Source organism: Theropithecus gelada, chromosome 14, assembly GCF_003255815.1.
Source record: "Theropithecus gelada isolate Dixy chromosome 14, Tgel_1.0, whole genome shotgun sequence".
Classification (NCBI taxonomy): domain Eukaryota; kingdom Metazoa; phylum Chordata; class Mammalia; order Primates; family Cercopithecidae; genus Theropithecus; species Theropithecus gelada.
In genome coordinates, this window is record NC_037682.1 from 53,279,506 (window position 1) to 53,306,746 (window position 27,241).

Genomic DNA, 27,241 nt, shown 5'->3' on the forward strand with positions numbered 1-27,241 from the left:
TTTTCAACAGTGTGTCTCCCTCCTAGTCCCCCATCTTGCTGTCATCTGACCTTTCCTGAGTGCCCCTGCCCCAGGCATGCTGTGTACTTGGTGTAACGCCAGGTGCCTGTCACACAGGTGCAGACCTCCAGATATAACCTTTCCTTAGCCACCTTTGGGAATACCCTGCACACCTGCTCGCCATATACTCCAGCCTCACATTGATTCTCAACTATCTGTCAAAAATCCCTTTTAGTGACAACCTTGGGTTTCTTTCTTTCCCTCCCTTCCTTCCTTCCTTCCTTCCTTCCTTCCTTCCTTCCTTCCTTCCTTCCTTCCTTCCTTCCTTCCTTCCTTCCTTTCTTTCTTTTTTCTTTTGAGATGGAGTCTTGCTCTGTCGCCTGGGCTGGAGTGCAGTGGTGTGATCTTGGCTCACTGCAACCTCTGCCTCCTGGGTTCAAGCGATTCTCCTGCCTCAGCCTCCCGAGTAGCTGTGATTATAGGCGTGAGCCACCGTGCCTGGCTAATTTTTTGTATTTTAGTAGAGACAGGGTTTTACCGTGTTAGGCAGGATGGTCTTGATCTCCTGACCTCGTGATCCACCCACCTCAGCCTCCCAAAGTGCTGGGATTACAGGCGTGAGCCACCACGCCTGGCCAACAACCTTGGGTTTCTATTCAATAGCCCTCCTTTAAGTTGTCTTTCATTAGACCTTTGTCAAAAGGGTCAGCAATGGCCATTATTCTCATCTAGCATTTCTTAGCTGGGGGTGATTTTGTTCCCAGAAGCGACTTGGCGATGTGTGGAGACATATTTGGTTGTCGCACCTAGGGGTGCTACCAGTGTCTGGGGGACCAGAGGCCAGGGATGCTGCTAAACACCCTGCAATGCACAGGGCAGTCTCTGTGACGAAGAATGGTGTGGTCCCAAATGTCTGCAGTATTGATACTGAGAAGCCCTGCTCTAGTTTACCTGTTTGGCCCTGAGTGGCTCAAATGGCTCCATCAATTTCCACCCTTCTTTCCAAGTTCATGAAATGCCCAACTATACTCAAGCTGACAATAGGTCCTGGATTCTCAAATATTCTAACTTACACTGTCATCAAATGTGCAAATTCCAACAGTACTACACCCAAGTCGGCAGTTTGCCTGTCAGGTATTGATGACCGATGGTTGGGGAGGTGGATATGGAAGGTAAAAGGGGGATGGTAAACAGCCCCGGTTACGTGGCAGATGGGAAGGTCCTGGGCCAGGCGGCCCATAAATCCTGCGTTTTCTAAGATCAGCCCTGTTCCAGGGAGCATGTCCCATCCTCAGAGTGATGTGTCCTCTCAGTCAGGCATCTGCAGCCTGCGGCTCTTGAGGTGGCAGGCTCAAAAAGCAGAACTGCCCTAATCTAAGAGATGCCATCTGGGGCCACATTGTTTACAACCCGTGGTCTCAATTTAGCATGGTTAGTATCAATGAGTACAGCCTGTGGGTGGATCAGTCTTGGCGTTAGGGTGGAGGGGGTGGAAGCATTTCCTGGCAATGGGGTTTCTCTCAAACCTGACTGGATCTTACCCCAAGAAAGATACTATGCTTCAGCTTTAGAACTCAGAGAAGTGTGGCCTTTGTACCTTGACAGTTTGGCAAGACATACCTGCCTGCCCAGCAGTGGGTGTACTAAAAGTTACAAAAAGAAGTGAGTTCCTCCTTCAAGTATAAATATTACATTTGAAAGTAAGCAAATACCATTAATAGTATTATAAAAATGTTTATCTTAGCTGAAGTAAGTATGAAAGTGCTTGGCACCACGGCTCACCCTCCAGGAGGTGCTCAATAAGGGATGTTCATTTTCTCCCCCATGGCACGTTATCTTTATGAAGCATTTTCACACACTAGTCCTTTCCCAGCCTGCATAACAACACTTTGAAAGGGTTCTGTGATCCACATCTTACAGGTGAGAAAACTGAGGTTCAGACGGAATGAGATGGCTGTCCCCTGAATTGCCCACCCCACAGGTGGATGGGCTGCTCTACCTCGAGAGGGACAGGACAGTCTGCGCTCCTATCAGGACCTCCATCCAGCTCTGGCATCTGCATCTTGCCCACTTTCTCCAACTCTTCCCCAATGTACCCTCTCCCATTCCCATCCCCCCATTCCCACAAGAAGAGTCTTCACCTTCCAGGGTGTTCCTGCGGCCATCGGCACCAATGATGACGTCAAACTCAAACTCCGACAGAGAATGGTCTGCAGGGAGAAATTCTGCCCGCCAGCCAATTTCTACCAGGACAGAGAAATGAGATGAGTTGGCAGAGAGAGGTGGGAAGAGAGTGATTATAACCCCCGTGTGGTGGCTCTGAGAAATGGACAGTGCAGCCAGGTCTATGCATCCCAGAGAGAGCCTCCAGGGGAAAGCTAGAGCAGTCCAGATTCACTCTCTAATCTGGTGTCCTCTGACCTGAGTGTCAGTTCAATCCAGGATGAAGTAAACCAGCAACACCAACTCCATGCCTGGTTTTGCTGGCCTCTGCTAGGAGTCTATCCTCAGTGCTCCATAAACTACTCTCATTTGCACCTTATTTTTCTCAACAGAGTCCACCATCTTCTCTTCACATTCTCCCACATTCTTCAGTGATTCTCATTGCTAAACAGACCCAAAAGGATGTGTAGGGTGTAAGGAAACCAGTTTTAAGGAAACCAGTTTTAATTTCTATTGCATGCTCAAAATGTTCTATTGTACAGTACACTGTCTTTTATTTTTTAAAAAATTCAGGTGAAGCCTGGATAATTAAGATTTAATGTCCACCAGAGGTCTGGAAAAGGTTAAGATTACAGTCTCCGAATGCCAAATGGTGAATGCTGTCCTGCTCCAAAAGCTAACTAAAGCCTCCCCTAAATTTTCAAATAATCTGGGCAGAGAACAGGATAAAACAGAAATGTACCCTAAGCAGGGAACTACAAGGTCTCTGACACTAATCTGGTCCCAAACTCAAAGCCCTTCCCAGGCAGTAGACGATTTTAATAATAAGTAAGATGCAGAGGCATCCGGAATAAACTCTCTGACCATGGTGTGTGTAAGGGATAAGAATTTAAACAAACATGCTAAAAGGAAAAAAGAGAAACATTAAGATATGCCTATATGGGTGAATATCATAGTTTATAAATGATACCTCAGTATGGTTAAGAGTATTATATGTAAAATAACATCTTGAACCTTATTTCACAGTTGCTCTAGAAGCTTCACTTCACTGGATTTTAAAATGTGCCATGGGTATAACAAGTACAACCACATATCTATGTGTGAAACACACACACAGCTTGAAGAACATGTGAATGAACCTTACCAAACAACCAAATCTATGTCTTCTGTCCTACTTATTGATTAGATTTCCTTTGCCAAAGTAGCATCCCCTTGGGACAGGGTAACCAAAGTATAGGTGTAATGGCTTAATCATAAATACCCTCGGAACCAAAGAGCAAACCTAAAGTCATAGCAATGGTAAAAAAAACAAAAACAAAAAACAAAAAACAAACAAACAAAAAACAGTAAAATACTCTTCAGTGGCATTATGCCAACCGGCTCTCAATAAGAATAACTCTTACAGAAACACCCTCTGGAAGCAGCAAATGGGATTTCTATTTTGTAGTATCTGCTTTCTAGGCAGAAAAGGAACATTATACTGTACTTTGATTTTCTTGATCTTCAGGAGGCTCTAGAACCTTCACGAACTCCACATTCACATGGATTTCAACTCCCAGCATCAGGGCCACCTTGAATAGGATGAGCTGTAGTTGGCGAATACCTGTCAGGCAGGAAGGAGAGAGGAACTGTCACAGCAATGCCTGAACACCACCTATATGCAGAATGCTACGTAATCACTGCTGCTCAGTGACCTTTGAGCACAGCAATATACCAACAATGATCATTACTGAGCCGGATTATGCACCAAGAGCTCTACGTTTTCTCGTCTAACTCTTACAGCGGCCCTTTGGAATCGTTATTCTCATTCTGTAGATGAGAAACTGAGGCTTAACAAGGTTAAGTGACTTGCTCAAGGAGACACAGAGCAAAGCTAGAACGTGGACTCATGTCGGTCCAATTTCTAGACCCTGTTCTAGCTGCTAGATGATGCTGTAACAAGAGAGACTCTGTCTTTCCAGCCTCCTTCCCCAGCTGGGCTCTAGGTTTGATGAAGTGAAGATGGAAAGAGGAGTAGGCAAAGACAGAGTAAAGGGCCTCAGTGAAGTACCTGATCAGTGACTCATTAGATGGGGCCTATGCCTCAGCTCTTAGACATCCAGTGGTGAGGAGTGGGTAGGAAATTCTCCCTACAAAGCTGGGTCATGGTTCCCCATCTCTTACCCACATTTCAAAACTCCCACAGTGAGTAGAATCTCATTTCTCTGTTTTGTCTCCTGCCATTCAGCACAAATGGGTATGCCTCCAAATACTTTTCTGCAGAGTGAAAAGTTTTAAACTTTTTTTTGTTTGTTTGTTTGTTTTTCTGAGATGGAGTCTCACTCTGTTGCCCAGGCTGGAGTGCAGTGGTGCAGTCTCGGCTCACTGCAAGCTCCGCCTCCTGGGTTCATGCCATTCTCCTGCCTCAGCCTCCTGCGTAGCTAGGACCACAGGCACTCGCTACCATGCCCAGCTAATTTTTTGTAATTTTAGTATTGACAGGGTTTCACCGTGTTAGCCAGATGGTCTCGATCTCCTGACCTTGTGATCTGCCCGCCTCGACCTCCCAAATTGCTGGGATTACAGGCGTGAGCCACCACACCCAACCAGAAGTTTGAAACTTTCTGTGGGCCCTTCTGTATTTGGTGGGCTTGACTCATTTAGCATTTATTGAGCATCTATACTGTGCCAGGTGCCATGCTAGGCACAGGAGATACAGAACACGCCTTCTAATGGAGGGAACATAGGTAAACAGAATGGGGCAAGACATGGTGGTTGGGGGAGGGTGGCAGTGGTAGAACAGGGCCTTAGTTGGGGTCCTAAAAGCCAAGAGAGGAGGGACTAAGAATATCAAATCCCACAGAGAGATGAAGGACTGTGAAGGTGACAAGAGGCCAGTGAACTTGGGGGTTTGGGAGCTTTTGGAGACCCTGGTGAAAATCTCTTTAGCAGAACACTCAGAGAGCTGCAGTGTCAGCTTTCAAGATGTGCTTGAACACAGCAGACTGCGAGGTTAGGAGGTTTGAATGGAAAGTATAGACCAAGTCTACGCCCTTCTTTCTAGAATAAATACCTTATGGCAAGGAAAGGTGGTGGGGCAACAATAGGGCTGGAGGTCTGGCATGAGGGGAGGAGCAGGAAGACTCAGTGACGAGGCAGGTGGAAAGGAAGGAAGGAAGCCAGAGGGACTGGAACTGGAAAGGAGGTGCCAGCTGTGATTTGGCATGACACATGAGGAAGGAATGGGTGCTGGGGCAGCAGCAGAGAGAAGCGGGCCTAGACCAGGAGCACTGGAGGGAGGCCATCTGCTAGGAATGAGGTCACCGTGCTGGAGGTTTGGAATGGCCACAATGGGAAGTGGAGGATGATGTTAACACAGACATGGAGAACTGTTGAGCAGTGCTGAGTATGATGATGTAGCTGGGGCTAGAGATGTGGCTGGGGTGATCCAAAGCCAATCAGCTTAAAAAGCCCAATCCACCTTCTGCCATGAACCAACCTACCAGGGGAGGCCTGACCTCTCCTTATAGTTATGAGGTTCCTACTCAGTCTGGTTCCAGCACACAGTAGGCACTCAATAAATTCTCCTTGCCTCCTTTCTCACAAGTACTAGAGCTACCCTTGACAATGATCATTCTGACTGTCTCCATGTTATTCTAGAGTCCCACCAGCACTACGGCACGCTGCAGTATTTCCAAGGACTAGGGGTTCAATTAAAGCCCCGTCAATGAGGGCAGAGAAGGGTTCCTGGCCAGGAAGCCAGCCCAACCAGCCCAGGGCCCCACAAGGCATCCTGGTACCTGGCTCTGCCCCATAAGAGAACTTGATGAGAAAGCGGTGCTCAATACAGTGGTTCTAAATTGGTAACCGACATACATTCTTCCATGGGTGGGAGAGCACATCTTGAAAGCTGACACTGCAGCTCTCTGAGTAAATCCAAATTTCCACTAGACTCCTGGAATTTTCTCATCTCAAAGTGGGAATAAATTCTGGGGCCACAGCTGGTAAATTCTCCTGTGTCTGAATAAATTATACCCTACGTGACTGATAATTCTCTCCAGTTGTTCCCACCCAAGCTTCATTCCTTTTTCCCATCAATTCTTGTCCTCATAAGAACATGGCTCTCAGGGCCCTCCTCCCAACCATCTCTACAGAGAAACACTGGTTGGGAGAAAGCAGCTTTTAATTCTGAAGTCTGGGGACCATGACTGCTTCTTGCTCACTGTACAGCATGGGATGCAAAGCATTTTCCTGAGCACTTACTATGTGCTAGGCACAGTGCTAAGCACATTACAAACTTGACCTCATTTAATCTTCTCAGCAATTCTAGGAGACAGAAATTAATCACACTTTACAGGAGATAAAATTGAGGCTTGAAGAGTGTAAGGGATTTTCCCCAAGTCACATAGAAATGGAAGAGACATATTTTGGACCCAAATCTGTTCAAACTCTTGAGCTTTCCCCATAGTGTTAACCTCCCTTTCATGGGTCACTATTGCTATACAATCATCCCTGAGTATATGCTGGAGAACCCCTGAGTATACCAAAATCCATGCATACTTAAGTCCTACAGTTGGCCCTGTGGAATTCAAGTATACAAAAAGTCGGCTTTCTATATAGGTGGGTTTTACCTCCTGCAGGTGTTTGGCTGAAAAAAACTGAGGTATAAGTGGACCCTTGCAGTTCACACCAGTGTTGGTCAACGGTCAGCTGCATAGAAAACAGCGAAAGACCTCCCCGCTGCAAAGCTGCAGGAAGGGAGTCTGCCTTTCCCAAAACCTGTCTGCACATACCTAGTCCTGAGAGCTCCAGGCTTGAGGAACATCAGAGCAGAAGGGCCTCAGCACTCATCTCTCCCTATATGAGCATTCAGGGATGCCCAGGACCTGAAGTCCACGTTCTCTATTTTCCTTCCTATTCTGGCTGAAGTCCCACCATGATGTTCTCTCTCTCTTTTTAAAACTCGGATTTTTAAAACTTTGGTATGGGATCCATCAGGAAACAAGGATCCAATTGTTTCTTTCCTCTGCTCTAAAACCTGCCATGGCTCCCCAGTAACACCAGCACAATGTCCAAACTCCTTTGTATGGAGGGTCTTGACTATCTGGCCCATTAATGGTTTTGTGTGGCCCCTTCCTCCATATTCCTTTAGCAAGTGTAACTAACCCTATTAAAGCACATTACCACCGACAGAATCTCAATGAGCTCCGTCAGGGTACAGACTATGCTATTTACCTCTGCCTCTGTTTCTCTGTTTCACTCATTCATCCAACAGATGTTTATCAAGCATCCGCTATGAGTCAAGCATTCTTTCATGTCCTGGAGATAGTCTGGTGATTAAGGCATACTGCAGTCCCTGACCTCATGGTGCTTACAGTCCACTGGGGGATAACCCAGGGCCCAGAACAAGGCACAAAGCAGGCCTTTTACTAGATGTCTGTTAGTCTGATATATGGTGTCCCCAGGGACTAAGATGGAACAAGCTGGGGACTCCTACACATGCAGAGATATGTCTCACCCAGGGCCAGTCCCCTCCCTTCATGGGATATCACTATAGACTCCACTCACTGATATGGTCGATGGAGCCAGCACAGAACTTCCCGTAGAACTTCTTGGCTCCCAGGCCCCGAAGGTCGTGGATGGTGAAAGGCCAGAGGTGTAGCACATTGTTCCGGGAGAAGGTGTCCCTCTTCTCCACCACGACCACTTTGGCTCCCAGATAGGCAAGTTCAATGGCAGTGCGCAAGCCACAGGGTCCTCCCCCAACAATGAGACACTGCAGAGGTGAGAGAGGAGAGAGTCTTGGTAACCTCTAGCATCACAGACACAAACCCCCAGTCAGCAGGGAAACTGAGGCACAAACCCCACTCTTCCTGAACCAACCAGCAAGTGCAAGCTGTGTACCTGTTAGGGCCTGTCATTCATCCACCCAATGTACGTTACCTGTGGGCCTATCACGCACCAGCCACTGCGCCAAGCCCTGTGAGGAGTGCAGAGGTAAAGGGACTTGGCAAGCAGGCACAGTAAGATGCACATGAAGTTCAGAGTCAAAGTGAACTGGGGTTAAGTCCCAGCTCCAGTATTTGACCACTTAGTTTCCTTATCTGTGTGGGTCTACTACTCTGCTCATAAGGTTATTGTAAATAAGATCACTTTTAAAAAGCATATGGTACATCTTTGTGGTCTTGAATTAAGTGATAGTGTCTTAGATATAACAGGAAAAGCACAAACAACTAAAGAAAAAATAAATGGGACTTCAAAATTAAAACTTGGTGCTTCCAAGACCACCATCAAGAAAGTGAAAAGACAACCACAGAGAAGGGAGAAAATAGTTGCAAATCATATATCTGATATGGGACCTGTATCCACAATATATAAAGGATGTACAACTCAATAATAAAAATACAAATAGCCCCACTAAAGACTGGGCAAAGACCTTTCTTCAGAGAAGATATACAAATGGTCACTAAGTACATGAAAAGATGCTCAACCCCATTTGCCTTCAGGCAAATGCAAATTAAAGCCACGGTGAGAAATCACTTCATACCTACTAGGATGACTATGATAGAAAAGAGGACAGCAAGTGTGGTGAGGATATGGAAAAACTGAAACCCTCATACATGGCTGGTGGGAAAATAAATTGGTGCAGATACATGAAAACAGTGTGGCCATTCCTCCAAAAGTTAAACATAGAGGTTTAAACCATAGGAGCCAGCAATTCCACTCCTAGATATATATACCCAAGAGAAAAGAAAACATGTTCACACAAAAACCTGTACGTGACTGTTCATGGCAGCATAATTCATAATAGCCCCAAAGAAAAAGCAACCTAAATGGCCACCACTGATGAAGAAACCAAATGTTGTATATCCATACAATGGAATATTATTCAGCCATGAAAAGGAAAGAAATTCGAATATACAAATGAACCTTAAAAACACTGTGCTAAGTGAAAGAAACTAGATACAAAAGGACACATATTGTATTTTGTTTATATGAAATGTCCAGAATAGGCAAATCTATGAGACAAAAGTGGATTAGTGATTGCCAGTAAATGGGGGAGGGAGAATTGGGGAATGACCGCTAATGGACACAGGGTATATTTTTGGGAGGTTCTGGAATTAGATAGTGGTGATGGTTGCATAACTTTGTAAATATACTAAAACCACCGAATTGTGTACGATAAGAGGGTAAATGTGAATTATGTCATAATAAAAAACAGTGCATGAGAAAAAAACATGGTACAGAGCTTGGCACGTACTAGTGTAAATGGTGTCATTCTTATTGCTGAAACCTAGGCCCTGTCTTCTGGGAATTCTCAGGCTAGGGATAAAATACATAACTTATGAAATAAATAACTAGAACCTCACGTGGCTTTTTTTTTTTCTGGAGCCCAGAGGGAAAAGCTAATCCTGCCTGGTAGGTTGGAAAGGATTTTCACAGAGGAGAGTCTTTAAAATTATTACTTTAGCCTACATTTGTTGAGCACTTACTATGGATCAAACAGTTTCAAGTGCTTTCTGTGTTTTAGCTCTTAATCCTCACAACAAATCTAAGCAACTATTATGGTGCCCCTTTCACAGATGGGGAAATTGAGGCACAAAGCAGCTGCTTAATTGGCTCATGCTTTTACAGATTGAAAGGGGGAGAGCTGGGATTCAAACCCAGGTAGTCTGATTCCAAAGCCCACCGTGTTGGACTGCTTCTGGTTTGCCAGGAATAAAAAAGAAAAAAGAACATTTCAACAGAGGTAACTGCCCTTTTCAAAGAGAAAGAGAAAGAAGCTCAAGGTGGATGGAGAGAAGGATACTTTGGGAGAAGAGATGGGAAGGAGAGAAAAGAGAAAGAGAGTTGGTCTGGAGCCAAATGGTGAAAGTCTTTTTTTTTTTTTTTTTTTTTTTTAAGACACAGTTTCACTCTTGTTGCCCAGGCTGGAGTGCAATGATATAATTTTGGCTCACCGCAACCTCTGCCTTCTGGGTTCAAGTGCTTCTCCTGCCTTAGCCTCTGAGTAGCTGGGATTACAGGCAAGCACCACCATGCCTGGCTAATTTTTTTGCATTTTTAGTAGAGATGGGGTTTCTCCACATTGGTCAGGCTGGTCTTGAACTCCCAACCTCAGGTGATCCGCCCACCTTGGCCTCCCAAAGTGCTGGGATTACAGGCGTGAGCCACCGCGCCCAGCTGGTGAAAGTCTTAAGTGCCAAAGGCATATTTTACGACCTTGGTCCTGTTGGCATTTGGGCCATGTGGGCAGAGGTGACAAAACAGGATTCTGCACAAGTCCCACACTCGGTCCCCAATGGACACTGCATGCTAAAAAGACAAGGATCCTTCCCCAGGGAAGACACACGATGACCTAGGAGAGCTATATTGGGCAAAAGCCTTTTCATTCATAGAAAATCTTACGAGGAGCACCAATACTGTCTAAAACCAGAGGAAAATGGCAATGGCAATACTCTGGCTGAAAGCATCAGAAGAAACTCTTTCCTAAGGCAGGAGTTTGCCTGGGGGATCTGACTACCCGCAGCAAGGCAACAGGCAAGGGCATCTGCACCCACTCCTCAGTTCTTGACATTGCAGAGGCATCTGGTAACTGTCCTTCTGCTTGAGATCAAACCTTATCTTAAAAAAACACATTCCCCTTCCTCTAGCAAATGTTCCATCATCCAGTTATCACTCAGCTGGGCCTGCAGGGTCCCAGAGGGAGAGTGCAAACAAGCATATCAGGAGCTCCCACACCACAATCAGTGTGGCTTACTGGTTGGAACCTTCCAGAGAGTTTGTAGACACCTAATTAGGGGAAATGAAGTCACCACTGAGATCCAGCTCAAGACTTCAGGGAGTGAGTGGGTGTGCAAGCCCATGTGCTTCCTCTCTGGATAGAGCCACCGGGAAAGGACCAAGCCCCACTTCCCAAGCCTGGCACTAGTCTCTACCTCACTCTCCACAAACAGCTCCTTGGCTTGGACATAGCCAGACAATGAGAGTCATTTCAAAGCACGACTCCAAGCCCCGACACTGGTGAGGTTTGCTTTGGGGTTAAGTCTGGATTCACTGCATTTCTTTGCAGTTAGCACATCTTTTCCTGTTTGCTGAGTTCTGTCCCTCTGGGGCCACGGATGGAGCAGGGGTAGAAGGATGTGGGGTGAAGAGGGGCAGGAAAGAAGGAAGGGAGGCCCCTGCATCCTTCTGTCCACCAGGCCCGACACAGCACTGCTCCCTGGACAAGGCAGGAGATCCCTTTCCCACCAGTCAGGGGGCTGCCATGCATTTTGCGGGCAAACAGTAGCTGGTGTACAGTTTCTGATTCTCTTGGCTAAACCTAAAATCCCATTGGCAAAAGCTCAGTTTTCCCACCATCCTGGGCCCCAGTACATATTTCGGGCCTGAAATTTCAGAGATGCCAGTCATACCGTAATCTAAAGTCAAAGCAAATACCAACGGGCCTAATTATATAAAGGGAGAAAATTTGGTACAGATGTTATCGAGGCCAGAGAGACGGCTTGTTGGCAGAGGCCAGGCCAGGTTTTCTCTGGACGTACTTGTTGTGATTAATATGGGAACTCGGTGTTCTGACAAGACGCCAAATACCATGGCAGCCACATGCCCGGGCAGAGGAGTGGGAGAGAGGAGGACTTCCCCAGCATGCCCACTGTAGATACTCTGGACACTGGATGTGGTCCAAACAGACCACAGATGCAAAGGGTTGTGGTAACTCGATCTGAAGGAGCTCTTTCCTCAGACCCAGCCAGGCCTTATGTCCAAGGAAGGAAAGCTTTTCATTAAAACTCAATGAGATTGTATGCTCCTTCCCTGTGCTCCCGTGAGCTCTATCCTTTCTGCTTCCCCAGAACAAGCTCTGCGAGTCATATTGTCTGTGTCTGACCCACAGCCAGTACAAGGGTTCCTCTAAGGCTGCCCCTGTCCTCTGCATTTCTGTGTGTTCAGAGCCCAGTACCAGGCCTGCTACCTAGGAGGCCTCAATTGATAGCTGATGGATGAACTCTCCACACCCTCTCCACCTACCCAGTTCTGGCTCTGCATCCACAACTGGGATGTTCAGTTCACACCAGTTGGGGATTCACGTTTACAGATTCCCACCCAAACTAGGGGAGCCAGGGTCTGCCAGGGCCACCAGTATCGTGGATGTTAGCATATCTGTGTGATCAGGTGACATAAATTATTACCCAGTGGGGAGCAGGGCAGAGCCAACACCAGCAGGAAATCCATTGTATAGATAAGCTCGGCGGTGTTCAGGCCTCCACGTTAGCACAGAGGAGAGACAAACGCTACATGGAAAAATCAGCTCTTTATCAAGGGTCAGGATGGGGGGATGGTGACCAATTAACCGACAGTCAGGACACAAGGACTGGGCAGCCCCAGCTCACGTGTGACTCCTGCTCCTCCCCAGGAGCCCCTGCAAACACAACCCACTTCTTGACATGGTGCATCTTCCAGCCACCCCTCTCGCCAGCCCACAAGTGGACAAGTGTGCTGGGGCTATGTCAGGAATGCATAAGAGATTCAGCCCCCAGAGGGAGATGCTGAGGGGACCAAGACCTAAGCCAGGGGTTAGCAGTCTGCAGGCTTCATTTCCGCTTCTGAATCCCACCCTCGTGTTCCTTGAGAGCTGTGTGTGCAGACACTGCAGTGAGGGGGAGTGCAGAAGCCAGCACCTGACCAGGGTGTGGTGTTCTCTAGCCCGCTTACCCACCCTGCACCTCACCTAGAAAGGACGGTTGTGAGACCTAACTGCATGGTGCCCAGCACATTCTACTTGCCAGGCACTGTCCTAATTGCTTTGTGTATTTCCTCCTTGCAACTGCCCCATGAAGGTGTTATTATCACCCCCATTTTATAAGTGAAGTTAACTAAGGCACTGAAAAGTTAAGCAACTTCCTCCAGGCACCCTTGTTAAGTCTCTTTTTGAGTAAAGACGGTAAGAAATGTCTTTAAAGTCACATAACGAATAAGCTGTCAGATCTGGATTTGAACCCAGGTGGGATTGGTCCAAAGTCTATGCTCTTACCGGCGTGACTGACAGTGAAGCCCGACCTCAGTGGTGAGCTCAGGATGAAGTGAGAGGACTTGGCTCCTTCCCTGCATTGAGCACACTGCGGCCTCCTGAATGGAGCTGGGGTTCAGGCTGGGTTCACAGGGGCTCTGCATGGAACGAGCAAGCCATGTCCAGCCTGAGCTTCATGTGCTTCCACAGGGTGGGAGGTCATAGGCTGGACAAAGCTTGAGCCTGTGCAAGTCACACTGGCAGGTGCCACCACAGTGGGAGTTTGGGCTTGGATAATGCAAGCCTCCTTTGGTGAGGGTGGCCCTGGCAGCAAGCTGGGCATGGGGGAGGTCATGCATGGTGCTGTCTCCCTGGTAGCCGTAGCCCTCCCAGCACACTGACCTGCAGGCCAGCTCCCCAGGGCAGTGCACTGGTGCCAGAGACGTGCCACCATACTTCCTGGTGTGGCTCTGCAGCCTCCCTGGCTCTCAGGACCAGCCACTTATCTGAATCCAGGCAGGAAGCCCCTGGCTGTCACTGGTTTACCGTGAATAAGAACAGCTTGATTCAGAATCGCAGGATGGAGAGTTTTCAAATCCAAGGTGCCACCCACCTGCCAGAATGTGTGTGTTGGGGGAGAGTTTGCAGTAGGGGCCTGGCTGCACGGCCTCAACTCTGCAGGGCAGTGCTGGGGTTTACTCACGAGAGATGGGGCTAACACTTGCTGCCTGCTTATAATGTACAAGAGCTGTGCTAAGCATGTTTGAAGAAATACATCTCACTTCATTCTTACAGTAACCCTGAATTAGGCATATTCATCGTCATTTGGCACATAGGAAACTGGAGCTTGGGAAGGTTAAATGACATGGCCATGGTAACAGAACCAGGGTGAAAACCTAACCTCTGATCCCAGGGAACATGCTCAAAATCACCTGAGGTTCTAGCTGTGGAGGAATCTCTGGGAGGGGGTTGGCCAGTAGGGGCTCCCCAGGGGAACTTGAAGTGCTGCTCTGGGCAAGGAGTTCCATCTCATCTGAATTGACATGGCCCTGACATCTCCAGACTCTCTTCTGTATCCAGTTATTCCTGAGTAAAAATTACACACCACTTCTCAATCTTAGAAATTTACAGAAAGAAAATGGAAAAAGGTATCCTATGCTTTGTACGTTCCCTAAAAAAACACAACTAATTCCTCTGAGAAACATTCCGTTTCTCTCTGTCCTTCCCTTCCATCCTGAGCCAGTGTTCTCCTCCTCCATGACCAACTGTAACCAGTAGCTGCAGGGTCTGGATTTTCAGGGACAGTTTTATTTGCAGACATTCTGCCTCTTGGCCTCAGAAGTTCGCTCACTGCTGTCTAGTTTAGAAGTTATAAGGACAATCCTCAAGGCTTGTACATCTCTGGATACTGGTTGGGTCTCATGGCATCTCCCCATTTAACACATAGGTTCCCTGAAGTCAGGGTGTGAGGGCTACCCCTGTACTCCTGCCAGCAGCAGAGTCGAACATCTCACTTGAGATCTGAAAGTGTGGAGGGAACAGGCCAACACAGACCCATCTTTGTTGATGCCTGTGCATCTTTATCGGGAAGACTTAGAGTAATAATAGTATTAATAATAGCAATAATGAAAACAAAGCTACTGCTTATTGCCTGCTTATAACATACGTGAATTGTGCTAAGCACATTATAAGAAATGCATCCTGAGTCATTCTTACAATCGCCCTGAATTAGGCATGTTCATAGCCATTTGGCAGATAGGAAAACTGGAGCTCGGGAAGGCTAAATGACTTGGCCATGGTAATAGAACCAGGGGAAGAACCTAGCCTCTGACTCCATACTCAAAATCCCAATCCTATATTAATCCTTCCAGGTTTCCATGGAGTGTTATGTGGCAGGGCATTAATATTCTTCTTCCCATCTAAGATATGTAAAGGACTAGTGAGATGGCTCTGGGGATTACAGGCTCATGTTCCCAAACCTCAGGAAACTGGCTGGCTGGGAACTAGAGAAGAAGAAAAAAAGATACGATGAATGCTAGATTGTTTGGTATTACCTCTCACTACTTTAGGAATTTAGAGAAGGAACAGATTAGTGACTTCAGTCAAGAAAGGATCCCTCCAGGAGATAGACCATGAATGGGGAATCGAGGCTGAAGACTGGAGAAAGAGAACAAATGGCATGCTGAGAAAGACGTGGTTTGCAGGGCAGTGGCTAGTGAAGTGAGGGTCAGGGTTGGTGAGGAAGGCGAAACCAGGCAGTAGAGAAAGAAAGAGCCAGATCATGGAGGGTCTTAGATGGCAGACTGAAGAGTCTGGACTTTATTCCCCCACTTTGGCTTTTATGAGCTTGGAATAGGATGGAGGTGCTACTATAGGACAATTGGTTCCAGAGCAATAACAAAGATGGTAAGAAGACAGAAAAGAAACTAGAGGTGGAGAGGCAGTCAGGGCAGCCTTTGAAACAGTTGACCTACTTTCTTGACTGTCTCGTGCCCTGCAGCTGCTGAGGCACCCTTGCTGCTGCTCCTCATCTTCCTGTCCTCTATACCTGGTAGTGCCTGGGCTCAGCCTTTATACCCTTCCCTTATTGATCTTGACACCGTCTACTTCCCCGCCTACATGCTGATGGCGCTCAACCCTGAATTTCCCCCAGAGTCTGGATTCCCCTAGCCAACTGTACACTGATATTTCTACCTGCTCCAATAAGCACTACTCACATAACAGATCTACAACTGAACTCTTATTCCCTCCCTGCAAAAACATGCTTTTCCCCCATCAACACGGTCTTGGTAAGTGTTACCTACTTTTCTACCTGCTTAGACCAAAAATCTTGAATCAATCTTGCTTGCTTCCTCTCCTCTTTCCTCACAACTAATCCACCAATAAATCTTGTTGACTACCTTCAGAGCAGATATAGAACCCAATCAATTTTCACCTGCTCACACAATGCCCCCTTATCCAAGTCATGGCCACCTTCCTTTGACCTGATGTCAGGGCTCCTATCTGGTCTCCCAGCTTCTAACCTTGTCACTTTGCAGTCTGTCCCCACACAGCAACCAGAGCAGTCCTCCTCAAGTCAGATCATGTCACTCACTCCAAGCTCACATCCTTTCATGTCTGCCTGTGGCACTTAGAAGTCAGAATCGGAGGATGTGGCTATGGCCTTAGGGGCCTATATGATCTCACCCTCCAGTTTCCCTTCTGTCCTCTGCTCCCACCACCCCTCCTCTCACACTCTAGCTGTACTGGCCTCACTTTGTTTTCTGTCTAGAACACTCTTCCTCTAAATATATATATATATATATATATATAGCTATTTTCTAATACAAAAAAAAGAAATCTATTGCAGAAAACACATGGGTCTAGTTTTATTTGTCTTCATATTAAACTCTACTTTTCCAAACAGCATTTTAAACATTTGTAAATATTTCCAGCATCTACTTTTATATTTTTCCATTGTGATTTTTTTTTGTTTTTTTACTATTAGTTTTACAATATTTTTTGGCAATATTTCATTATAACATTTTTCAGATATATGGAGAAACCACAAGACATCCAAATTCTCACCATCTAGATTCTGTGATTAGATTTTCTTCTCCTTGCTTTAGCACATATCTATTTACACCTGTCTATCCTTCTACTCACTCATCAATTTATCTTATTTAGTGGTGCATTTCAACTAAATAGCAGAATCAATACATTTCCTCCCAACCAAATATTTTAGGATGTATCTCATTGACTAGAGTTCAATATTTGCTCAAGTTTTTGTTTTGTTTTGTTTTGGTTTGGTTTGGTTTGGTTTTTAGAGACAGGGTCTTTCTCAGTAGCCCAGGCTGGAGTACAGTGCCACGATCATGGCTCACTGCAGCCTCGAACTCCTGGGCCCAAATGATCCTCCCCCCTCAACCTCCCTAGTAGCTGGAACTATAGATACACACCACCACACCTGGCTAATTAAAAAAAAATTCTGTAGAGACAGGGTCTGCCTATGTTGCCCAGGCTGTTGGGCCTTCAAGCAATCATCTTGCCTCGGCCTCCCAAAGTGCTGCTGGGATTACAGGTGTAAGCCAGCATGTCTGACCTGGGTTTAAGGTAAAATGTATATAAAATGAAATCTGCATACTTTTTGTTCCTACTGCCTGTATAATTGCAGAAAGGTGCACATATCTTTTTTTTTTTTTTTTTTTTTTGAGAGAGTCTTGCTCTGTCACCCAGGCTGGAGTGCAGTGGCACGATCTTGGCTCACTGCAAGCTCCACCTCCTGGGTTCACGCCATTCTCCTGCCTCAGCCTCCCGAGTAGCTGGACTATAGGCACCCACCACCGCGCCTGGCTAATTTTTTGTATTTTTAGTAGAGATGGAGTTTCACCGTGTTAGCCAGGATGGTCTCGATCTCCTGACCTCGTGATCCGCCTGCCTTGGCCTCCCAAAGTGCTAGGATTACAGGCGTGAGTCACCGTGCCCGGCTGAGGTGCACATATCTTAAACATATCATTTGATGTGAAAAATTACAATATATTTTCTTCTTACAGCCTCGGTTTTCTCCCTGTGAATGGTCATTCTTCAGCTGACCCTGCGAGTTCTTGTCACCTGGGCTCTGGTGCTGGTACCCTGGTGTGTTCTTTTAACAGCACAGAGCTCCTAGTCAAGGAGTCAGGCCTGGGTCTGGCCAGTTGTCTTCTTCAGGAGAACAGGAGACACAGGGTCTTCCAAGACCCAAAAAGGGGTGTCAGAGAAATCTCACATTTCTTTAGGAGGAAGAGGGGAGGCTTCTGAGATGGGCTGAGTCAAGATATATTCAAGGCTAAAAAAATGTAGGGCCGGTTATAACCTACATGTGGGGAAAAAGGCAGAGCTAAAATATATAAACAATATAACATCCAGAAATAGAGCAGTTCATTTTTGCCATTTTCTCTTTTTCTTTTTAGTTGCTTAGTAACTGTTCAAGTCTATCAGTTCAGTCATGCAGGGGTCCCCACACTGCAATAATAATAGCTAACACTCTTTACTACATGCCAGGCCCATTGTAAGGCTGTATTAACAACAATGCATATCCATCATCCACATTTTACGGCTGTAGCTATTCAGCAATGAAGCTAGGATTCAAATCCTGGTATCTGGTTCAGAGACCATGCTTTTAACCATTGTGCCACAGAGATAACAGCAGATAGGGAGAGGGCAATGGCATCCACCACCTAGACTTTCCTAGCCCAGAGAACTCCAGGCAGGACTGTAAGCAATGCTGTCAATCTACCCAATAACAAACATTTCCACTCGGCAGGTGCCATGGCCAGGGGCCACTGAGGTCACCAAAGGTGTCTATTAAGTGTCTTCCATATTATTGCCAGACCTGCTTGAAATATATTCACTCATTTAGTCCCTGCAGGAACTCCTAAGAAAATGGCATTGCTGCTCACATTTTGCAGTTGAAGAATTGAGGTCCAGAGGCAAAATGATGTAACATAGCCAGCATGTGCTGAACTCTGACATCATATCCAGCACCAGTTCTAAGTGTGTCACATGTATCAGTTCATTCAAATCTCACAACCAGCCCAGATTATGAAACCAAGGCATGAAATGCTTAACTAGCATGTTCAAGGTCACCTCACGCGGTATGTGGAGGAACTGGCATCTGAATCCAGGTGGTCAAGCTCCAAAGCAGAAACTCACATCCATCATGTTACACCTGCCTGACTTCACACAGCTGATAAAGGGCAGAGCTGGGAGTCACTGCCAGGTGAGACTCCTACATTGCCCTCTCTGCCACCTTTCTTTGAAGTGTTAGGGCCCACTGTCTTTCTAACTCCTTCTCTCTCCCTCACAGGCACTTGAATCCTCTACTGGCACCACCTCATCCCATGACCACAGACAAGGCTGACCCTATCCATGGTCAACAGCTTTGTTGTTATAGAGGCTGGCCTCTATAGAAAGCCCATGATGAGGCCTGGAAATGGATCTGCATGAGAAAAGTCCAGGGATTCCTTCAATTTCACCAATTCCTGTTGCTCTAAGGTCAGCAAGGGAGAGACTACTCATCTGAGCTTAGCAGCTGTTCCTGCAGCCCAGAGCTGGAGCCAAGGAGTGCAAGGCTATCATGCTGTTCTACAGCCATATCTGGACCGACTGCTATGTCCACAGCTAACCACCTTGCCAAGAACCTTAGAGTGTCCCCCTTCTCCTTTTATGAAGTCTCTTGCCCTATAGACAGGTGCTGAATGAACATAGCTTAGGGGTCTAAACACAACTTAATTCAGGCCTGCAAACAGGAAAAGACTCGCCAGCCCTTGACTGACGTTACTGGGAAAATAGCGGATATGGCTGCATAGTGAGGGACCTGAGATTAGAAGCAGGCGGCCTGTTTGCTCGCTGTGTAGCTTTGAACACAGCAGCTTATTACATCTGATGTCAGTTCTCTCAACCATAAAAGAGGAATAACGCAGTTCCTACCAGGCAGGATTGTTATGGTGATGGAATCAATACACTGCAGAATTGTTCATAAAGCAGCCTCGTATGGCATATGGCAAGCACTCAGTAAATGGTAGCAATGACCCATGGCTCCTCTCCTCCCTCCTTTCTCAGGAGGAATCCTTTATTTTATTTTTTGAGACTGAGTCTCACTCTGTTACCCAGGCTAGAGTGCAGGGACGTGATCTCAGCTCACTGGAACCTCCGCCTCCTGGGTTCAAGTGATTATCCTGCCTCAGCCTCCCAAGTAGCTGGGATTACGGGTGCCCACCACCACACCTGGCTAATTTTTGTATTTTTAATAGAGACGGGGTTTCACCATGTTGGCCAGTCTGGTCTTGAACTCCTGACCTCAGGTGATTCACCCACCCGCCTCAGCCTCCCAAAGTGTTGGGATTACAGGCGTGAGCCACCGCGCCTTGCTTCTGAGGAGAAATCCTTTATGTGAAATCAGATTTTGACCTCTAAGAGCTCAGAGTTCAGTCCATCCCATTTGGGGACATGGACACGGCGATCCCAGCAGTTCAAGGCTGGTGGCAGTTTGCATCCACTGACAGACACACTGCCTTTGCTGGGGTATCTCCAAGCTGGTGAGTGAGCCCCACCTGGAGCTGGGGTGCCCAGGAGGCTGCTGAGCTGACTTTTCCTGCACTGGCGAGCTGCCCTGCCCACCTGCACTTGCACGTGTGTGCACTGTCCAAGCTGAAAGGGACCTTAGATCCCTCAGATTCACACATTTTTTTTCTATAAAGGGCCAGATAGTAAATATTTCAGCCTTTTCACCAAACGCGGGCTTAAATCATGCTGTTCAATGCACCCCTCCTCATAACCCCTTGCCATTGGTGGGTTTTGGGAGGAGTGGGGTGGGGGGCGAGTCCAAGAAGTTATTTCAGGGATCCCAGAGGCCATTTTTTGTACCTCTGAAAGTCTAATGGAGCTCCTTGCTGGTCCTCCTGCCCTGAACGGCCTTCCTTTAGATCTTTGAATGTAGCTCCTTCTTGCCATTCAGGTCTGAGCTCAAACATCCCACTCCCTGTAGCTGATACCTTCTCAGCCCTACCCATTACTCTCTCACATTTCCGTTTGTTTTCTGCATAGTGCTTATCACAACCCAATCTCTCTCTCTTTTTTTCTCTTTCTTTTTGGAGACAGGGTCTCACTCTGTTGACCAAGTTGGAGTGCAGTGGTGCAATCACGGCTCACTGCAGCCTTGACATCCCAGGCTCGAGCAATCCTCCCATCTCAGCTTCCTGAGTAGCTGGGACTACAGGTGTGTAGCACCATGCCCAGCTAATTTTTTTGTATTTCTTTGTAGAGACGGGGTTTCACCATGTTACCTAGACTGGTATCAAACTCCTGAACTCAAGCAATCCACCTGCCTTGGCCTCCCAAAGTGCTGGGATTGCAGGCACATCTGGCCTACAGGTTTTTTTTTTTTTTTTTTTTTTTTGAGACATAGTTTCGCTCTGCTGCCTGGGCTGGAGTGCAATGGCATGATCTCGGCCCACTGAAACCTCCGTCTTCCAGGTTGAAGCAACTCTCCTGCCTCAGCCTCCTGGGTAGCTGGGATCATAGACACATGCCACCACACCCGGCTAATTTTTCTTTTTCTTTTTTTTTTTTTTTTCAAATAGAGATGGGGTTTCACCATGTTGGCCAGGCTGGTCTTGAACTCCTGACCTCAAATGATCTGCCCGCCTCAGCCTCCCAAAGTGCTGGGATTACAGACGTGGGCCACTGTGCCCGGTCATCTTTTCTATTTGTTAAATAGATCACTTTGTCTCCCTCTAGAATATGAGCTCCACTAAAGCAGGGACCTTGTCTCTCATTCATAGCTGTATCCCCAGAGGCTAGAGCAGTTCCTGATCCTTAGCAGGTACTGGTAAATATTTGCCAAATCAATCAGTCAATCAAATCAAATCAAATCATACCTTTACCCCAAATCAGGATGTACACTGAGGCTGACTGAAATACAATAGTGCATATTTATGAAGATACTGTCTTGGGGCTTTACATATATTATCTTATTAAATAAGGGATAAACTAACTTATAAGATAGCAACTATTTTATCTCCTTTATTTCAGGTGAGGACATTGAAGTTGAAGTCCTGCTACTTAAAGATGCTTATCTGGTAAAAGGCAGAGCTAAGTTTCAAACCCAAATCTGTTCAACTCTGGACTCATGCTATTAATCACCACTCTTGCTAAATTTTGCATGGGATTGTGACAATTTAGTGTGAACACAAATTATCTGTGGCTGATTAGAAATGCTGACGGCAGTGATGTGACTTTACACTTTACAAAAATGGAGAGAAGATATTGTCACCTAACATATGCAACCTTGTCTGTGAAACAACTTATTTTGAAGCACAAATTTTGGGGTCAGGGGAGAAAAGGAATAAAAGCTGAAAATAAGTAGGGCTTTTACTACCTTTACCAATGAAATAACTAGCTTCAGGTACAGGAAACAACTTCAGATGTCACAAAGCCAGTTAGAGGTGACAGAAAATCCTCAAGTTTCCCAAGGGAAAAGCCATTTGGTCAACTGCACCTTGATCCATCTTCTGGGGGTTGGATACACATCTGATATCCAGCCCACAGAAGATGGTTATGTAGGAGAGTCCAGAACCCTGATTCTTCAAGAGACAAATCCCAGTGTCTTTGCAGAAGAAAGCCTTTCCCACTAGAGGAACTTTGAGGCCTTGCAGATAATAAGAGAACAGCGAGCCCCTTAGTACATCTCACACATGCCTTCCAGGCCAGACAACCCATACTCACCAGTGGAATGTAGTTTTGAGTCAACTTGCAGCTGCCACAAAAGGAGTTAGCAGACTTTCTCAGAAGTTCTTGATAACTCCAAGTGGGTCACCTTACACCATAAAGTGGTTTGTAATTAAAATGTTTTTGAAACTGTGAACAGACCAAAGTGTCTAGACATTGGGAGGCTCCAATCCTACACCATCCCGACTGCCCATGATTACTGTATGATAGATACCCACAACCTGCCAAAGAACATGTTATGTTTTCTCTATCAGAGCATCTTTAAGGGCAAATTTCTGGAAAGCCTCTCCTCACAGCCTGCTGGGAGTTGCCTGGGAAATCTTTGGCCACCAAGAGGAAGGCATGCCTGGGCATCTAGGGCACTTTCCCTCTGGAGGCAGGCCTGGGCTTGCAGAATGTGAGCCATAGCTGGCTCAGGCTGGCTGCGGAAGCCCACATATGGAAGGCAGGATTTCCGGGACCCAGGTCTGATGCATCATCACTGTAACCCTTCAGAGAAAACAAACTGATTCTCCAGCTCAAAATCAGGAAGGTGGTGGAGGTAGTGGGGGTGGTGTGATAAGTTAGGTTAGCGAATACATAGTTTAAACCCCGCAAAACTATTAAAGGAAAATCGGGCATTTGGAAACCACTACCCTAGCTCCCTGCAATACCTGATCCTACCCATGTACCAAGGGGAAAAGCATATGTATCATTTATTTTTCATCTATGCGTTCATTCAAAAAACACTGAATGAACAGCTATTTTCTAGGCATCATATCGCGTGCTAGGGAAATACAGATGGACACATCACATTTTTTGACCATAGGTACTCACACTTTAGCAAAAAAACATAAAACAAACAAAACAACAACAACAACAACAAACACCAAAGGTTCCTGAGCAAGAGAACTTTACACATAGTGGGGACTGGGAAAGAGCAGAGGCAAGGACCTGGAAGGAAGCCACTTGCAGCAAATGCAGAGGTCCCACTAGGCAGGAAAGTAAAGGAGGGGTTGGATGAGACACATTTAATGTATAAAGGTTAAGAGATTACACATTCAGGCTGGAGGGTAGAAGGAAGAAATGAAATTGACTTATTTCTCAGAGTGGGAGAATGGTGATGCTGTGCACTAAGGCTGAAAGTCAGAAAGAAGAAATTTAGGGAGTGGGAGGGGTGAGGAAGCGTAAAATTATGAATTTAGTTTTCTACTTGTTAAGTCTGTCAGGTACTCATTGAAAATCTAAAAGATGCGTAGAAATCCTAATAGTTGATCCAGAGAGTCCACAGAGTAAGTGACACAGATTTTAACAATAATGCTAGTTTCTATTTAGTGGAGGTCTACCATGTATCAGGTATGCTACCTTCAATTTCATTGAGCCCTAACAAGAATCCTATAAAGTAGGTATGATTGTGTCCATTTCACAGATGAGGAAGTGGAGGCTCTGAAACGTTAAATAACCTGCCCAGGGTCACAGGTATCTGACTCTGGCCATTATGCTCTTTCTACTATGCCCTAAGACCTCCAATTTTAGTGTCATTGTCAATGAGAAAAGATTGGTTCATCAAAAGTGAGAGTAAAACAATGCTATCCAATAGAACTGGATTTCTCAACCTCAGCACTACTGACATTTGGGGCCAGATAATTTTTGTTGTAGGGGGCTATCCTGTGCATTGTAGGATGTTTAGCAGCATCCTTAGCCTCTTTCAGCTAGGTGCTAGTACCAACCACGCCACTCCCACAACAGTATGACAATAAAAAATGTCTTCAAATATTGTCAAATGTCCCTCTAAGGCAAAACAGCCACCAGTTAAGAATCACTGCAGTAGAAATATAATGTGAGTCACACGTGCAATTTTAAATTTTCTGATAGCCACAATTTTTCTAAAAAAGTAAAGAGAAATAGGAATTTAATTTCAATATTTTAATCTATTATATCCAAAATATTATCATTTCAACATGTAATCAACATAAAAGTATTGATAAAATATTTGATAATCATTTTTTATATTAAGCCTTTAAAATGAGGTGAGTATTTTACACTTACAGCATAGCTCAATGTGGACTTAACCACAGTTCAAGTGCCCCAGCCACGTGGCTTGTGACTCCCATAATGAACAGCAAAGAGCTGGAGAAAAAAAGGAGGGAATTGCCCACATACATGGATGGGAGGAGGAGGAGCAAAAGCAACACTGAACAGTGGGCAGAGAGGGTCACAGACAGCCTCTGGGGTCCTAGCAGTTCAAGCTTTTCCTTCCCCACCCCACCCCAGGAACTGCCCCTCCCTATCAACAATCTGCCTACCCCAGGGAACATGGGCAAAAGACGGGACTGAAGAAAGCTGGAGGGAAAGCCCAGGGAGGGTGCCCTGGGAAGCCCACCCACACAGACAGTGGGGAGTCACCCTGGGCTTTCAGGGAGGCAGCTGCCAGCCTCCAGCAAGATAGCCGAGAAGACAGATACGGACAACTCATCCACTCTCGGGAACACCCAGTCACCTCCACCAGCAGCTGCTGACACAGCGCCGATTCCAGCCCAAGGAACCGCTGAAACTAAGCCTTCAAAACCACAGCGTCTCAGTCCAGCTCGAGGGAGTTCCAGAAAAGCCGAGGCCGCTCCCTGGGACTACTCAGCAACAACTGACATATCCTAGTGGTAACTCAAGTGGAAGGGCCGGGGCCTGCCACTGTCTGGAGGCATTCAGTCCCTCATTTGGCCACTGCTGCCCCAGAGCGGGAGGTGTTGCTCTCCCCATTGTAAGGATGGAGACACAGAACCACACCCCTAGAAACAACCCTGGCCAGGATGCTTCTCTAATTATTTAGAAAAAAATATTAACTGAAGCACACATAATTCACAAATAAAGCAATCTTAGAGATGTTCTCCCTTGACTACAAAACCATTTAATGAATTAATGTTTGATGTAAGGAACAAGAAACCAAATACAGTTAAAAAATAGTCAGCTCCATGGGATTCCAGAGGAGGGAAAAAGAGAAAGAAAAGATGAATGAGGGCAGGAAGAGGGCAGAGGAGGACACACAGAAAGAGGAAGAGGCAGAGCCCCACACAGGGAGAGGGCAGAGGGAACACAGGATCAGAGTCCTCACTGGAGCCTCAGGCAGAAAGCACACCGCTGCTCTCATTCACGGAGGGAAATCCTATTCACCACTCAGGGGCTACACACAAGAATTAGCAGTCGCGGACAGGGACACAGGCAGATCACCTTGAGAACCAGGTGTAGGAGGACAGATGGGTACACAGCCCAGCTGCTCATAGGCCGGTGGGCCTCAGCCTCCCCACCTGGCTTCAGGAAGAGGCAGCTCTGCATCCTCTGAGCTGGCAGCATGTGAAGTGGACCTCCCTGCCGCTGATGTCTGGGGTTCCCACCACCTGTGCTGGGCACCCTTGAATGGCCCGGTATGTTCACAGTCAACTCAGCTCCCATTCTCCACACTCCCAGTAGGCTCTTGAGCCTTTAAGAGGCAAACTTCCCTGGATCCATCTCTCCTACTGTCCTCGCTTTGCAGCTGGGCAAACTGAGGCCCAGAGACTGGAAGCCTGCCTGTGTTCTTTCCACTATACTACAGGCAAAATGTAAAGACCGTGCATCTCTTTCAAAAAAAGAAAAATCTTTTTTTTTAAATTGGCCAGGCGCCCTCAAATCATGGGATAAATAATCTTAAAGAGGAAGGTCACATACAGTATTTATATACACATACAGTGCATGTGGAAAGGGCTTTGTAAATTATAATGCCTTTTACAAATGATAGTTGTCATTAAATTTACTCTACACAGAGAACTCATTGTCCTCTACACAAGTTTATGGACCTACTTTTAAAGGGTCTAAGGCCCACTTTGAACTTTGAGAGTTCCTTCTAGCCTATTATTCAACTAAACCAAAAAAAAAAAAAAAAAAAAAAAAAACAGAAGAAGAAAAGAAAAAAGCTCCCCCAAGCCATGTCTAACCTTTGCTTCATTCCTATTCTTGCGTAGGCAAGATCTTGTTTGTTTTCCAAAAACCCACTTCTTAAGCACTGGAGAGCTCTCAGCCACTTCCCACAAGTTTCCAGCAAAAGTGCAGGCGCCAGTTAATCCTGTAACGGAAGACCTCCCCCTGCAGCTGGCAAGAGGGCTCTCATCTCCCTGCCTAAGTGGAGAGGAAATGCGCACCAGTGCCCAGAGCTGGGGCTCCGTCAGAGCTACTGGGCCAACCCATTAGTTCCAGGACTCCTTTGCTGAGCACCTGCCATGTGCCTGGGAAGCACATCATATGTAGCAAAGGGAATTTCAAAGCCTTGGCAGTATTTTGAAAACGTGATCGCAGGCTGGCATTGGGGTTCAATTTGAAGCAGTTTATAGGAAGTGTGACAGAGTACAAAGGGTCACTCTGGCTTCCTCCAGGCCTCCAGAGATCCGAGATCTTCTTTTTTACACACTGTATATGGGTTTGGACGTCTTTACTGCCTCTGCGGGGAGAGCTGAGCAGTGCAGAGTATAGAACAAAGAACACTAAGAACTAGGGCTGAACAGAGAACTAAGAATTAAACACTGAAGTTCTCCTCCCCTTCAGGCACCTGTTCTCCTCCAGCCACAGTCTGCTCATCCATGAAATGGTAACAGTAACCTAACACACATCAGAGACTTGCTAAGAGGCTCAGTTTCCAGCCCCAGGCAATACAGCAAGTGATGGCTTTGAGATGGGTAGAGTCTGTCACAGGGATGGGAAGGAAGCATGAGTGGATCGGATCAAGATGAAAGGATGTAAGGAAAGAAGCTTAACTTCTTTGTGGGAAGGCACTATGGAATGGCCAATGTGTATACTTCTTCACAATTCCCTCTAGCACTGAACAACAGTAATGGTTTT

At 46.3% G+C, this 27,241-nt stretch overlaps 1 protein-coding gene across 17 annotated transcripts in view; it reads right to left on the reverse strand.

Annotated features, from left to right (window-relative positions):
* The window catches only part of MICAL2 (microtubule associated monooxygenase, calponin and LIM domain containing 2), a 152,100-nt gene that overhangs the window by 52,515 nt on the left and 72,344 nt on the right, over window positions 1-27,241 (reverse strand). For all 17 annotated transcript variants that reach the window (XR_003115590.1, XR_003115587.1, XR_003115588.1 and 14 more), the window contains 3 exons: window positions 7,711-7,918; window positions 3,650-3,766; window positions 2,142-2,243 (listed from right to left, as the gene is read on the reverse strand). Coding sequence is in view for 11 of the 17 variants with exons in the window: in XM_025356023.1 (XP_025211808.1) it covers window positions 2,142-2,243; window positions 3,650-3,766; window positions 7,711-7,918 (427 nt within the window). In the remaining 6 variants the exon portion in view is untranslated. The remainder of the gene's footprint in view (window positions 1-2,141; window positions 2,244-3,649; window positions 3,767-7,710; window positions 7,919-27,241) is intronic.